Here is a 15,466-nt window from a genome sequence, read left to right as displayed (position 1 = left end):
TGCAGGAATTCATTTGTATATAAAATTGAACCTGCTCAAAAGCTGAAGGAGACTAGAAATGATGGGCCCATATCCTGGTGCATTGTCCACACAAATCAAACAATGGTGCATCTACCAGCTTATAATTTTTAGGGACTGCTAACAAGGTTTTCTCTTGAAGTTGAACCAAAAACAACTTAAGTTCCTTTGGCTTTGTAATATGTACTGGAATATGTGGATACTGAGGATGTTCAAAATTTGGTCTCTACCAGTTACCAAAGCAGTCATCAATGACCCAGTCTTACAGGATTCCACCTTGGCGACCTAGTATCTCTGTCATTAAGCATTTTAGTCCTTCAACTTCATCTTCTCCTGGGTTAAGTTCACCATCAGGTAATTTGAAGAAAGTTGTTCCCAGCTATAGCAGTAACACATGGGATAGCCAGTGCTCATGTACAATTGGAACCCTTTCTACAGTCCTCATTTCAACTTTATCAAATATCACCCTCATGTGTTGAAATCTGGCTGCAACAGAGCTGTCCTCAGAGAGGTGCTGCTTTGTAGCAGAAGTATAATTGAAAAGAGGATACAGGTTGATGGTGTGCTCCAAGGTGAAGGGCTTGGTCTCCTGGATGTGCTTGTTGCCCAACTGGTCAAAACCCTAACTGGATTTTATTAACCAGTCATCCCAATAAATTTTTTTTTTTGGTAGACCAGTTCTCAAATTTATATGGAATTAATGCCACTGATACTCAGTGGAACTGATAGTCAATGGAGCATGCCCATTGTTGGACATGTAAGAAGCAGGTTTACTATAAACCAGCCCCTTGCATTATCTAGCCTGTTATTGTAAAAAAAAAAAAAAAAGATTAAAGGATTGCCCTGGCTGGTGTGGCTCAATGGTAGAGCATGGGCCCACTCACCGAGGCGTTAGTGGGTTCGATTCCTGGTCAGGGGCACGGACCTGGGTTGCAGGTTTGATCCCTGGCCCCAGTGGAGGGCCTTGTGGGAGGCAACCACTTGATATGTCTCTCTAACATGTATATTTCTGTCTCTCTCCCTCCCCTCTTCCACTCTCTGAAAATCAGTGGAAAAAATATCCTCAGGTAAGGATTAACAAAAAAACCCAAAAAAACAAAATTAAAGTGTTTATTAAGTTATAGGTACAAAACATACTGCTTAACTGCATTAGCAAAAGATCACTGTATAAGCACTCCATAATTCTGCAGTTTTCAATTTAAAAATTTTATAGTTGTTGAAAAGCTTGAAATTATCTTCTCACCAGTGTTTATGATGTACAGAAAGCATTGTTAGTGTCAGCACTGAGTTTATAGAACCTAACAGACCCAAAGTAATATATTTAGGAAAAACAGTAATAGGAAGCATGTGTTCATGTAGGTGAGGGAAAGAGTAGGGATCAGTATTAGTCAAGTTACTATGTTGGTGATCTGGCAAGAGAGTAATTTAAAGAAGTTTTATAGTTTAAGGATATTTAAAAGTTTAAAAACTGTAAATGCTGCATTACATGAGTTTTACAAGTAGTGCTAGAAAACTAAAGAAGGCACTTACTAGCTTGAATAAAGTAACATAAAAGCAAGAATGCTTTAATCTAAAAAAACCCCACCCATAATTCTGCATTATCAGAAAGATTTTTTAATACGAGGAGACACATTGCTCATTAAGGAGTTCAGTAAGATAATACTGACCTTTCTTTATCATGTACTGCATTTGCCAGAAATTGCCCTTTTAAAAAGTTTTCCCCTGACATTTTTATTTAGTTTATATCGGGTAAAATGTAGTCTAAATTAATCTCCACTTCATATTATGTCAAAACACTGTCTTTATCCTTTGATCACACCAAGTGCTTCAAACACTCCACTCCATGCAACTAAAGGCCGAATATTTCATTAGAGGAAACATATAAATAGGATTTCTGACCGTAATCTCAACAAAAGCTACTAAACTAATTTTTTAAAATTTCACTACAAAATCAAAGTGTGATCCAAAGAATTGAGTTATACATGATATACAGAATATTATATAATGAACATGTATTGACAAATTGTTGAGTGCATTAAATAGCAACATTTCATTAAGGAGGCTATACTGCTTTACTTATGAAAAACTAGATAGAAAGAGTATGCAGTTCCTAATATCAAGCTACAGTCTTAAAGACAAAGGCATTGAAAGGTTTAGTGTCTAGTATTCACAGAATATTAATGCACCTAAACTCAGAGGGTGTTTTGGCAACTTTTAATCTGAGCACGAATAGGGGCTTTGGAAAAATAAGGTTTTAAGAAGGCTTGTCATTTTAGGACCAAATTTTAATGTGTTCATCCAAATTGTTAGATTCTTTCTACTTGTCTTCAGATTCAACTGGTCTCTGACCTCAGTTCCTGCAGCAAAATCAGGAGCACCCTTTTATCACAGCCCTTAGAATCTTCTGAGTAGATACCATTCTAAGAACATTGGTTTCATTCTGATTGTCAGAGGAATTACTTCTAACCCCAAAGTTCAGTATAGTCATCTCTGCTTGGAAGTACAGAACATGTTTTTTTTCTGATTTGGTGACAAAACAGAAGGAAAAATAACCGGTCAAAACTGTTCGTTGAATACTTAACTGATCACCTGAGTTTCTCTCTTTCTCTCCTCTCTCTCTCTCTCTCTCTCTCTCTCTCTCTCTCTCTCTCTCTCTCTCTCTCTTCCTTTCACTCTCTGAAATCAATAAAAATATATTAAATATAAAAATATATTTGGGCTATAATATCTGTTAGGAAATGGGTATGATGTCCAATGATGAGAATATAGCAGATAAGTTTATCATGGTGCTTGGGTGAATTTCTTAGAGCACACTGAATATTGGGGAACTGCTGAAGCTTTCTGAGCAGGGGAGTGCCGTGATCAAAGCAATGCTTTGAAGGATTAGTCTGCCTCAGTACTTGGCACCAGCCCTTACTTGTAGTAAGGTTCCTAGTCATTTGTTGTGGGAGTGGCAGAAAATGAAAGGCCAGTTGAGAGGTTATTTTTGTCCCCTGGGATCAGTAAATATGAAGCTGAGAGTAAACGGTGACAGTGGGAATTAAAAAAAGGGGGGGAGGGGGATAGATTCCTGAGAAGTTGTGGACAAGGAATGGATAAGATCTGACAACCTGACTGAGCATAAGCAGAGAAGAAGGAAAAGTCCATAGTGGTCATGTCAGGAGAAGCAGGTCTTTATCCCGATGAAAATATGCAACAGTCTGGTGGAAGTGTCAGGTACTAGCCTGAGTGTGTGTGTTTGGGGAATCACCTTTGTGTAAATGGTAGTTGAAACCTTGGAATAAAGAGGAAGCAGAAAACAAAAGGACTGAGCTCACCACCTTGGGCAAGGCTGCAATAATGGGTGAGGGGAGGCAGAGTAAACAGCAGTTGGGAAGGTGGGAAGAGAATTAGAACTCAGTTTATTTATTTTTTATTTTTTAAACAGATTTTATTGATTTTTTACAGAGAGGAAGGGAGATGGATAGAGAGTTAGAAACATCGATGAAAGAGAAACATTGATCCAGCTGCCTCCTGCACACTCCCTACTGGGGATGTGCCCGCAACCAAGGTACATGCCCTTGACAAGAATTGAACCTGGGACCCTTGAGTCCGCAAGCTGATGCTCTATCCACTGAGCCAAACCGGTTAGGGCTAGAACTCAGTTTAAAGAAACCGAGGAAGGAGAGAATTTCAAAATTGAGGGAGTTAATTATCTGTCCAACCCCAATAGAAAAGCTAAGGAGGATTGTGCAGGAGTTATTGTGCAGGTTGAGAATTCTTAGAGCAGATGGGATTGGGTTTATGTAGGAGAATTGGGGAGAGGGGCATTTAATGCATTAATGAATTGCATTTATTGCCTTCTTAATTGGCTTAATTTCATTTTAGTAGTCTATCATTATGCTTAGAAGCTTAATTCACGTTTATCATTTTGTAATTACATTTTTTAAAGGTGAAAAAGAATTATGGCCAGGGGTGATTTTGGTGGGGAGAGAGTATTGACAACTTTCCATTTTTCATAGTTGAAAATGTTTTTCTTTATTGGTCCTTTTAATTTGAAGCAGTTTGAATAAATAACATGAAACATGCTTGCTCTTGATAAATAGAATATGTCTCAGTTGACATGTTGAAAATCCAATTATTAATATTAATTGAGTTTCTCATGGATATTTCTTTAAGAAATATATACACAAACACACACATATGTTTTAGCATTTGAAAAGCATATATAAATAACTATGGTTTATAGCAAACAAGTACAATCAGAAAAAAAGGAAAAAGGATAAATTGCTGTGGAAATTCAGAGGAGAGAGAGATTTTCAGCTTTTTCTTTTTTGGCGGGGAAGGGGTTTTTGGGGAAAGGCTCTAGCAAGAGGATAGGGGAAAGGTGTTCCATCCAGGTAGAAGAAACCCTGAGTCAAATAGAGTTTGGGGACATTGGGCATTTTTGTTTAGCTGAAATATGTGCGTGTCATGGTGGGGGAAGGTGCTCGAAAGAAAGTTAGGGAATATGATGGACAGATAGTTTAGTCCCCAGACTTAGAAGATGGCAGGAGCCATTAAAAATTTAGCAGGAATGACATCACCTAGCTCCATGGTCGGCAAACTTTGGCCCCTTGAGTGTGGTTCTTCCTAAGCCTTAGGAGTACCCTAATTAAGTTCATAACAATGTACCTTCCTATATAGTTTAAGTTTAAAAAATTTGGCTCTCAAAAGAAATTTCAATCGTTGTACTGTTGATATTTGGCTCTGTTGACTAATGAGTTTGCCGACCACTGACCTAGCTGATGCATTATAAAAATGACTCTTGTCATTTGAAATTTTAATAAGCATTCAGAGCTTATGTTATCAACAAAAAATGATAAAGGTAACAGAAAGATGTGTCTAATAGTACTATTTAGGTTGGATTAGAAAGTGAAAATGTAGATAGAGATAAGGAAACCAATGAGGGGGAGGAGGTTTATGCAATACTTACAATATGAGTAAACCACAATCTTTGATGTCTGCTCTTTTGAAACAGTCATTAGTATTAAGTAGTATATTATTTTATGGGTTAAGTTCTTTTTGCTGTAAGTTTTGACTTAAGTAGAAAAGGGAGCATTGAGGTCATTGGGATGTCTTGCACAAACTCAAGGCAGATAAGGTTCTGTAGTTAGACCTCAGAAAGTTCTAGAGCCAGGAGCTAAAAAAATACTGGTAAGCCTCCCTTCCCTGTTCTCTCTCTACTCTGTTTCTGAGGGCATTCACTGGATTCTTTTTCATTTATAAACTTTATCTCACTAGTCTAAGCTGAAGTTGGAAAAGGGCCTTTCTCAGCTCCTATATAATAGCTACCAGGAGAAAGAGACTGAGTGACCCTTGCTCATGGTTTTAGTTCTCAGGGACAGGACTTTGATTTTATTGTGCTCAAAGATGAACTTATTTTTATCATTTTATAGCCAGTGCCAGTCAACTACATGGCCAGGAGAGTATACATACACTGTGGGAATTTACTTCTCTAGATCAGAAGGTTAGTTAAGAGATGTCATTATAAGTTAGGCAGAAATCCCAAATGGTGTTTACTATAATTATGCACTTTGAGTTTTTACTGATCTTGAATGTATTGTTTGAAAGCAGACTACATTAAATTTAGAAAAGTAATATGAAAATCGTGTAGAAATTTCCCCCCAATAAGGTACAGAGTGTGTTTAAGTTGAACCTTAATAAAACCAGTTACCCTCGTGGGAGTGTGGGGTGTATGGACTGAGAGGAGACAAGTGCTGGGGTACTGGAAATGTTCTGTATCTTGATCTGGGTAGTATAGTGATTACATAGGTTTAAAAGCATGTGTCAGAATTAATCAAAATGTGTGCACTTGATATATGCAAGCAGTATCTCAAGCAAAAAGCCTAGGCAAAGTTGACTTCTTTGATTTCTCTGCCTTGCCTTGTCTTATAGATGCCTATTATCATTGGAAATCAATTAAGTTCCCTTTTATTTTAGATAGATGTGTTTTGTTTTGTTTTTTAAATCCTTCCTGAGGAGAGAGTGGACAGGAGGGGGAGATGAGAGAGAGAGAGGGTGGGGAAACATTGATGTGAGAGAGACTCATCGATTGGTTGCCTGCTATGTGCCCCTGACCAGGAGCTAGGGATTGAACTTGCAACTCAGGTACGTTTCTTTGACCAGGAATCAAACCCACAACCCTTTAGTCCAAGGGCCGACACTCTAACCACTGTGCAAAACTGGCCAGGGCTAGGTAGATATGTTTTTGATAGATGTTCATCTGTGACATACTTACGAGTGTTTCAGAAATGTAAATATGGTGCATTTTAAATACATGATATAATAAAAGTAATACTTGGTTTACTTTTCCCCCCCTAATTTAGGAGCTGTGACTGATGAAAATTAAAGGCCATGGATGAAGATGGACTTGAATTACAACCACAAGAGCCAAACTCATTTTTTGCTGCAACAGGTATAACTATTTGGGTTGCTCTATTTTCCATCTACCGGATTTGGAGTTGGTTATCGAGTGGACAAATTGCTAGGCTCTCACATTGATATTCACACTTAGGTATCTTGTGTCAAGTCTACAAATATTAAAGTGAGCACATTATTCTCCTCCTTAAAAATTTGGCTCCCCTACAACCAACTCTTAAATTTTTGTCAGTAACAGCATCAGTATCAAAACCTCAGTGTTATCCTCAGGGACTCTCATCTTGCCCAGTTAGAGCACTAAGTCCTGTTAGTTTTCTCTTTGAAAATGTTGCTAATATTTACTTCCCACCACATAGACAGGCTCTATCATCTCATTCCTAGTCTGCAATAACTTTGAAGTTATTCTTTTTTTTGTCCTTAGTCTCTCGTTTTAAAAAAAGAAATATTTTTATTGATTTTAAAGAGGGAAGGAGGGAGGGAGAGAGAAAGAAAGACATCAACGTGAGAGAGCCACATCGACTGGTTGCCTCTCACATATGGCCCAACTAGGGAGTGAACCCCTAACTCAGGTATGTACCCTTGACTGGGAATCGAACCTGAGACCCTTCAGTGCGTGGACTGACACTCTAACCACTGAGAACACAGACCAGAGTGAACTAGCAACCTTTTGGCGCATGGATGACACTCAACCAATTGAGCCACACACCGGCCAGGGCCTTAGTCTCTTTTATATAGTCCCCCAGCCAGAGTACTCATCGTAAAGTAACACATGGATCATGTAATTTCTTTGTTTTCCATTACCCAGCAGTTAAATTATAAACCTCAGGCCCTCCACATTCTGACCCCATCCTACTTTTACAACCTATCTTTCACAGGTTGAGAAGAGGAGCCTTTTGCTTCAGGAAGACAGTCTTACCCCACTCTCCAAACTGTACAAGGAAAATTAAGTTCATGAAGTTTTAAAAATAGAAAAAAATTATTCATAATTTTAGGTTATCCATCATTCCAATTACATAACATCGTAAAGTGATTACACTAGGTTTTATGATATAAGATGGTTTTATATCACACTAGCTAGCTACCCTTCTAAATAAAATATTAATGAGTTTTCCATTGGGCTTAAAATGATCATATTGCAGTATATTAAAGAAGTAGCAATTAACTATATCAGGAAATTCAATATTAGTGGTTTTTAATTTTCACTTCTTTAATCTCTAAATCCAGTGTGTGTATGTGTTGGAGGGGTATGTTTATTTTTCTTAACAATTTAGAATAGTCTTTGACTCAAGTTTGGTAATTTCAATTTGATAACAAATGCAGTTGTAATTCTTCTTTTATTAGAACATGTATAATTAATGTGCTTGAAAGAGAAAGAAGCTCTTTGAGGAAAAATATACATTATTTGCTAGCTTAATCTTGTCCTGAGCAATCCTGGGTCATGGGCTAAGTGGTAGATTGAAGGGCTATTTCATTTTAGCCCTGGTTGTTAACACTTATGGTGTTTGTTTATCTTTGAGCAAGTCACTTAATCTGCCAGGGCCTCCATTTTCATTTGTCCTAATAATAATGAAACCTCTCATTACAGTTTTTCAGAATACTTCCCATACATTTCCCATTTGATCATCACAACAGTCCTGTGAGGTATGCATGGCAGATACTACTATCCTCATTTTACTGATGAGGAAACCGAAACTCAGAGGTTAAATGACTTGCCCAAGGTCACAAAACTAATAAGTGTCTAAACCCTGTTCTCTGGTTTAGATTTTTTAACTATTGCTCTTGCCACTAAATGCTTTCATCTTTATATCTGTAAAATGGAGATTATAGTGATCTATTGCTTGATGTTAATATTGAGAATATTGAAAACAAAGGAGTATAAAAGCACTTAGTAGAAGTTCTATAGAAAATAAAGCAAACATTTTTTATTCTAGATGTAACTAAAATAGCTATTAATTGGCTTCAAGATTTCCTACATTTTTAAAGGTTCTTTGACCCCTGTTGATCATTTGTGTTTGTTAAACAAAATCATGTGTCTCTCTGAGGGCCTGGCCAGTGATACACAGTCATTGAGTTAGGCAGCTGCTTGGATTCAGCCTGATTTGAGTCACATCCAGAATCACTAATTAAAATTAATTGCTTTTTAACTAAGATTTTTATAAAAACCTCATTTGCTTTTCTCTGGACCAGGAGCCAAGATACCAGATTTGTTTTATTGTATTTTATGTGTTTTGACAAGGATATCTGATTTGGAGTCCCATTTGTGGCATTTATTCAGAGTAATATTTACTGAGTACCATAATCTGTACAAATGTGTGATCTTGGTGAAGTCATTTAATCTCACTGGGCTTTAATTGATTCAACCCTGTACCTTTATTCTTAACTGCAGAGTGGACTAGAGTAGTGTTTCTTATACTCTGAGGAACTGCCTGGGGCATTAAGGTATGGGGCGATGCAAGGAGGCTGGATGGAGGCAGAGTACCCTGGTGAAGTTGGGGTAGGCCCCGCTCCAACTAACCTCACCCTCTACTGCTCCAGAGCAGTTGCACTTTTATTCATCTTATCTATTCACAGAGGCTCCTTAACTAGTTGCCTTTCCTCTAGCTGTGGCCTTGTAGCTGTCTTTCCCCTGCCCCATGTTGACACTATTACAGATGTCCCCATTTTACCCACTTTTGCCCCCCTCCACCCAGCCCCCGCCCTAGCCCTCTTTTATTTATGCCCCAGTCCTTTCACATCTTAGATTCAGAGGATAATTTCTAAATTTCCATAGTCATAAATATAGGATATTGATGAGATATTATATCAGAACAAAGGGGGAAAGAGGAGAAAAATGGAAGGGAACTAAAAGAAATACATGGGAGAGATGGAAAGAAGATAAAGTATTAGTTGAGGGAGAAATGGAGCAAGGTGAAAGAGATGAAAAACACATAATAAAGGAAAATGGTATATTTGCCACCTGAAGTTGCTTTACTTATTAATTTTTATAATCATCCCTTAAGTATATGCATATGGATTTAATTTTAGTGAGCCTAGAATTTTACTTTCATGAACATTTTTATTTTGTGACTGCCTCAATTGCTTGGTTTTTCTATTTTCTTATCAATTGATTTGGGATGAGTATAAAAAGTTCTTAATATTAAAATTTTTCATTTCTGATATTCAAAAATAGATTCCCTTTTAATTTTTTAATCTATATGAATGTTTGAGAAAACTGAGGAACTAGTCTGTTTTCCTGGTAGAAATTAAATAACATTTACATTAGCTGAGGCAGTCATACATGCCTACTTGAAATTGTGCTTTTAAATTTTTTTTTTTTTAAGGAACTGATGCTGCACACATGGATGGTGATCAAATTGTTGTGGAAGTTCAAGAAACCGTTTTTGTTTCAGATGTTGTGGATTCAGACATAACTGTGCATAACTTTGTTCCTGATGACCCAGACTCAGTTGTAATCCAAGATGTTATCGAGGACGTTGTTATAGAAGATGTTCAGTGCCCAGATATCATGGAAGAATCAGATGTATCTGAAACGGTCATCATTCCTGAGCAAGTGCTGGACTCAGATGTAACTGAAGAAGTTTCTTTAGAACATTGCACAGTCCCAGATGATGTTTTAGCTTCCGATATTACTTCATCAATGTCTATACCAGAACACGTCTTGACAAGTGAATCTATACATGTGTCTGACGTTGGACACGTTGAACACGTGGTTCATGATAGTGTAGTTGAGGCCGAAATTGTCACTGATCCTCTGACAACGGATGTAGTTTCAGAAGAAGTGTTGGTAGCAGATTGTGCCTCGGAAGCAGTCATAGATGCCAATGGGATCCCTGTGGACCAGCAAGATGATGACAAGAACAACTGTGAGGACTACCTTATGATTTCCTGTAAGTCTTGGGGTACAGTGATTCTCAAAGGTATTTTTGAAGGCTGTCTTTCCTAACTTACATCAGAGATGAAAATTTCTTGACTTCTATAAAAGTAAATCTCATAAACCTTCCTGCATTGTTGTTTCAGTTTGGAGCCTGTAAGATAACTCAAAATTAAGAAACGTAAAATTGTACAAATTAAAGCATCTTTTCTCTCTTATAAGGACACAATAGAAAGATGAAATTTCTTCAGTCTAGAAAGACAAAGACGGGAAGGAATAGAACTGAACTTTGAAATCATGAAGGATGTGATTAGGCTGTTACCAGCCTTTATTAGAATTAGGAACCCTATTGAAACGTAAAAGGAGTTTAAATTGGAAAAAAATGTATAACCAAACTACTTATATTCTTGTATATGCATGTATGTTAGTACTTATGTAATACTTATATGCTTATGTAAAATACTACTTATATAATAGATAGCATGGGAAAAGGCTCTGGTATAGCATTGAAACAAATGATTCTAAAACATGATTTTAAGTATGATGGACTCAGGTTATTGAAGAAAAGTAAGGTGTTTTGGAGCACACCTCTAAATGTTTAACATCTGGGAGGATAACTGTGTCTTCTTACACATATTTCTTGGCATTGCTTTCAGAGATCAAGTCCTCAGTTGGCTAGACCACAACTCTGACCCAGTATGGAAATTAGTATGCTTTAGGAACTAAACGTCAAATAAATAAAGACTCACTATTTTTAAAATATATATATTTTTATTGATTTCAGAGAGGAAGGGAGAGGGAGAGAGAGAAACATCAATGATGAAGGAGAATCATTGATCACCTCCTGCACGCTCCCTACTCGGGACTGAGCCTACAACCCAGGCATATGCCCTTACCAGGGAATCGAGCCTCGATCTCCTGGTTCATAGGTCAATGGTCAACCACTGAGCCACGCTGGCTGGGCTAACTCTTACATTTAGACTTTTGATCCATTTTGAGTTTATTTTTATATATGGTGTGAGGTCATGAGCTAACTACTCTCTCTGGCACATCGATATTCAGTTGCAGCACCATTTGTTGAAATGGTGTTCTTTACTCATTGAATATTCTTGGTACCCTTATTGAAACAAATTCTTTAAAATTTTATCTATTTTTTTTTTTTTTTTTTTTAGGGAGAGAGGAAGGGAGACAGACACAGACATCAATTTGTTGTTCCACTTATTTATGCATTCAGTGGTTGGTTCTTATATGTGCCCTGACCAGGCATGGAACCTTTAACCTTGGTGTATCAGGATGACACTCTAACCAGCTGAGCTACCCAGCCAGGGTCTTATTGAAAATAATTGATAATAAATATGACGGGTTAATTTTTGGACTCTTAATTCTATTCCATGGATCTGCTCATCCTTATACTAGTTTTATGCTGTCAGGAGTGGGTAGTGAATTTGCAAAATTTACTACCCTAAATATTAAAGTCTAAAACTTAAAGTCCAGGCAAAAATGCATAGTTCAGTTTTTAAAGGATTAGCAGAATTAATAAGCAGTGGCAACATAATGCATTCTTATGGAAGACTAGGGTACTTGGTGTGCCTACCTTTTATAGTAACATCAAAGGAAACAACTAATGCGCCTCTGGAGCATGGGGTTCCCTTCTGCCAAAAACCTGGGCCAGAGAGCCTCTATTCTAATATAAACCAATATGATGCTTCATTTCTAATACACATTTTAATAAAATATTACTTTGTTATTTTAAACAGTTTTTAAAAAGACATTAAAAATTATAGCAAATAAATACATATTTTTTTGTTAAGCCTCACCTGAGGTTATTTTTTCCCATTGATTTTTTTAGAGAGAGAGGGAGGGAGGGTGGGTGGAGAGAGAGAGAAACATTGATGTGAGAGAGAGACATCGATTGGTTGCCTCCTGAATGCGCCCCAAGTGGGGTGGGGATCAAACCTGCAACCCAGGTACATGTTCTTGACCGGAATCGACCCCATGATCCTTCAGTGTGTGGTTGACGCTCTAACCACTGTGTCATGCCTGCCAGGGCTATAGCAAATAATTTAAGCTTAGAACCCTTTAAACTAGTTTGGTTAAGTGAAAGTATGCCACCATTTTTAACATGTTGATTATAAAATTGGAAATTTTACTTTGTACAGACCATAACTTTAATAAAACTTTTGATGACAGTACTGTATCCGTGATCTCCATTTAGTTTTTATATTCTAAGGCCCCTGACTTTTTCATTAGGATAAAATTGTGTTCAAAACACTATTTTCTACAATATGCAACTGCTTTTATAAAAACTGAATGTTAATAAATCATTAGGTTGGTTAGTTCTTAACTAATGCTTATTAAACTTTTGGCCTGGTGGCATATATATAATTTAAGTCCATTTGAATTAATATATCAAAGGAAGAGCTCAGGTGGTAATGTGTGCTGAATGCTTCTAATGACCCTTGAGTCAATTGACATTTTTATCAGAAGATGTAATTAAGTTTATTTGGTGAGATTTGTTAATAAAGCTCTCTTTTCAGGGGAGAAATGTTTAGGATTGTCATTATGGCCAATTTTTAAATTTTTTAAAACAAGATTTTTTATCCCAAGAAAAATTTTTCAGTTGGAGATTTGTAACAAGTTGGAAATAATAAAAATAGGTAATAGTAAACCTTTAATAAATAGTATCTGTGTTCCAAAACTTTATATATATATATATATATTCCTTACAACAACCATATAACGTTGGTGTTATCACCATTTTACAACTTGGGTAACTGAGGCTCAGTTTATGTAACTTGTTCAAGGTTACACATCCAGTTAGCATTAGGGTGAAGATTTGAAATCAGATGTTTTATTCCAGCCCTGGCTGGTTTGGCTCAGTGGTAAGAGCGTTGGCCTACAGACTGAAGGGTCATGGGTTTGATTTCAGTCAAGGGCAGGTACCTCAGTTGCAGGCTCGATCCCTGCGCATGGGGGAGGCAACCAGTCGGTGTTGTGTCTCTCACATCGACATTGCTCGCTCTCGCCCCCTCCCACTCACTTTCTCTAAAAAAATCAGTGGGAAAAGTTTTATTCCAGTGCTTACTAAAAATAAAAAAATAAAAAGAAGAAGAAACCAAAAGCAAGGAAAAAAAACTAAAATAAAACAAAATAAAGGAAAAAACAAAGTGTCTACTCCACTCTCATATTGTCTTTTTTTGGTCCGTGTGTATATGTATGTGTGTGTAAAGTTAATACTACAACGCAGTAGAGTTTGGGATAAAAAGTGATGATTGGTGGACAGAGGAGGCATATGGAATTTCAGTGATTATTAACATTTAAAATATTCATGAAAACCCAATTTTAGCAATGTTAGGAAATAATTTGGGCAGGAGGCTTACACATTTTCTTAGTTACTCCTTAATAGCAGAAGCCACGAGGTCAGCCTCCACACCCTATTCCATTGTTTTTCTACCTAAAAAATTATTTTTTTTCAAATTTATGTTTATATGAGAAAAAAGAATCATCTAAACGATTATTTTTACTCTTGCCTATGTTTACTTTTCTTATATCTTCATTCAATAACATTTATTAATCAGCCATGATAAACTAGGAATCTTGTTAGCTGTTAGAGATAAACAGTGAAAGTTTCTGGCTTTTTAAGAGTTCACAGTCTTGGAGAGAAGACAGACAGAAACAGGTAATTATATAGTTGAGTGTGAAAAGATATAACTGGATATACAAAGTATTTTGGGAGCACAAAGGGAGAAAATGTTGAGATTTTTGGTACACTTGAGTGAGCTAAATGCTATGAAAGTATAAACCAAAGTTCTATGGGAGCTTGGCTGAAGATATAACTAAATTTATTTCATATCTCCTATTCATTTTCCTCCCTCTATTTTGAAGCAAATCCCACATATTTATTTCATAAGTATTTATCAAAGACAGGGATTATTATTATATTTTTTAAACATAATTTGGGATGAACTCAATTTGAAGGATGAATAAAATGTTCAGTGGGTACCTGAGGGGGGAGGAATGGCAGAGAACATATTTAAAGGCAGGGAAATGTGGAAGGTCTTTGATTGTTCAGAGACTTTTTCTTTGGAGTGCAAATGTCTTTAATGATGAGAATGGAGGAAATGTTGAGAAGTAAGAGTCGCAAAATTGGGCACAAATCATAAAGGCCTTTGAATACAATAAGCCTGCTTTACCTTTCTGATGTGGGGAGCTATTAGCGTTGTAAGCCGATTAATAATAATATGCTTAGGGTTATAGTTTACAAAAGTAATCTTAGTGGCAATATTGAGAGCAGACAAGGGAAGACTAAAATTAAAAACAAAAAATACGCTGTGAGAGATGATTTAGTAGTCCAGGTAAGAAACAGACGATGCTAGTTTGAAATGAGGTTCTAGCAGTAGAGTTTGGCAGAAAGTTACTTCATGACATATTTAGGAAGTGGAATTTGGATTAAAGTTGGGAGGTGGAGGGTTTGAAGCTCCCTGGTTTCTGGCTTGTGCATCTGGGCAGATGGCAAACCAATTACTAGAGGAGGAATACATTTAGACATGCTAGAGATCTGTCTACAGGATTGCTGCATGGAGCTGTCAGCTGTCCAGCTATAGTGTGAATGGCACCCTTGCAGATATGGAGCCTAATGGCCCTGGCCTTTTCTAGTTTAGGTATTTTGACCATTTGGTTTGATGTTAGCTCCTAATTCAGCACAACTTTGGTCATAGTAGACATCCAATAAAAAGTGGTTCAGGGAGTGACTGAATGAATGAATGAATGCAAACCCTTATGTTTAGTGCATGAACTCTGAGGATCAATACAGTCTAATGGTTTAGAATCGAATTATTCTAGGGGATATTAGCACAGGAGACATGCTAAAGTATTTGCTTATTTCTTTGTCCTACAGGCTGATGGTTTGTGTAAATCTTACCGTTACTTTTATGTATGTACTCGATCAATTTCATTTTGTACCTTGAAACCATTTGGTAAATCACAGAATAAAATTTTAGAATTTTAAAAATATATCAGTATGGGCATATTTCTGAAATGTGAGAAAAGTCTAATTTAGTGAACTAAGAATATTTTAGAGAAGATGTTAAACAAGCTTTAAGCTTGTTCTGATAAAATTAAAGTTTCTGTTTATCTAAAGTTACTGTGTCCTTACTGTAGGCATTCAGATTTATTTAG

General features: G+C 36.7%; 1 protein-coding gene and 1 pseudogene across 10 annotated transcripts in view; one reads left to right on the top strand and one right to left on the bottom strand.

Annotated features, from left to right (window-relative positions):
* ZFX (zinc finger protein X-linked) overlaps window positions 1–15,466 on the top strand; it is a 37,578-nt gene that overhangs the window by 10,394 nt on the left and 11,718 nt on the right. For 5 of the 10 annotated variants that reach the window (XM_036303955.1, XM_036303960.1, XM_036303958.1 and 2 more), the window contains 2 exons: window positions 6,366–6,454; window positions 9,738–10,304. In XM_036303955.1, the coding sequence (XP_036159848.1) occupies window positions 6,394–6,454; window positions 9,738–10,304 (628 nt within the window). In that variant the 5' untranslated portion in view covers window positions 6,366–6,393. Of the gene's footprint in view, window positions 1–251; window positions 373–1,067; window positions 1,086–5,420; window positions 5,507–6,365; window positions 6,455–8,002; window positions 8,059–9,737; window positions 10,305–15,466 lie in introns of those variants that run through there. The other 5 variants (XM_036303962.1, XM_036303956.1, XM_036303957.1 and 2 more) reach the window with 5 other exon arrangements.
* On the bottom strand, window positions 10–2,506 carry LOC118653614 (annotated as a pseudogene).

The sequence above is a fragment of the Myotis myotis genome, unplaced genomic scaffold, assembly GCF_014108235.1.
Source record: "Myotis myotis isolate mMyoMyo1 unplaced genomic scaffold, mMyoMyo1.p scaffold_m19_p_4, whole genome shotgun sequence".
NCBI lineage: Eukaryota > Metazoa > Chordata > Mammalia > Chiroptera > Vespertilionidae > Myotis > Myotis myotis.
The sequence above is the reverse complement of the archived record's forward strand: the minus strand, read 5'-3'. Positions and strand labels throughout refer to the sequence as shown.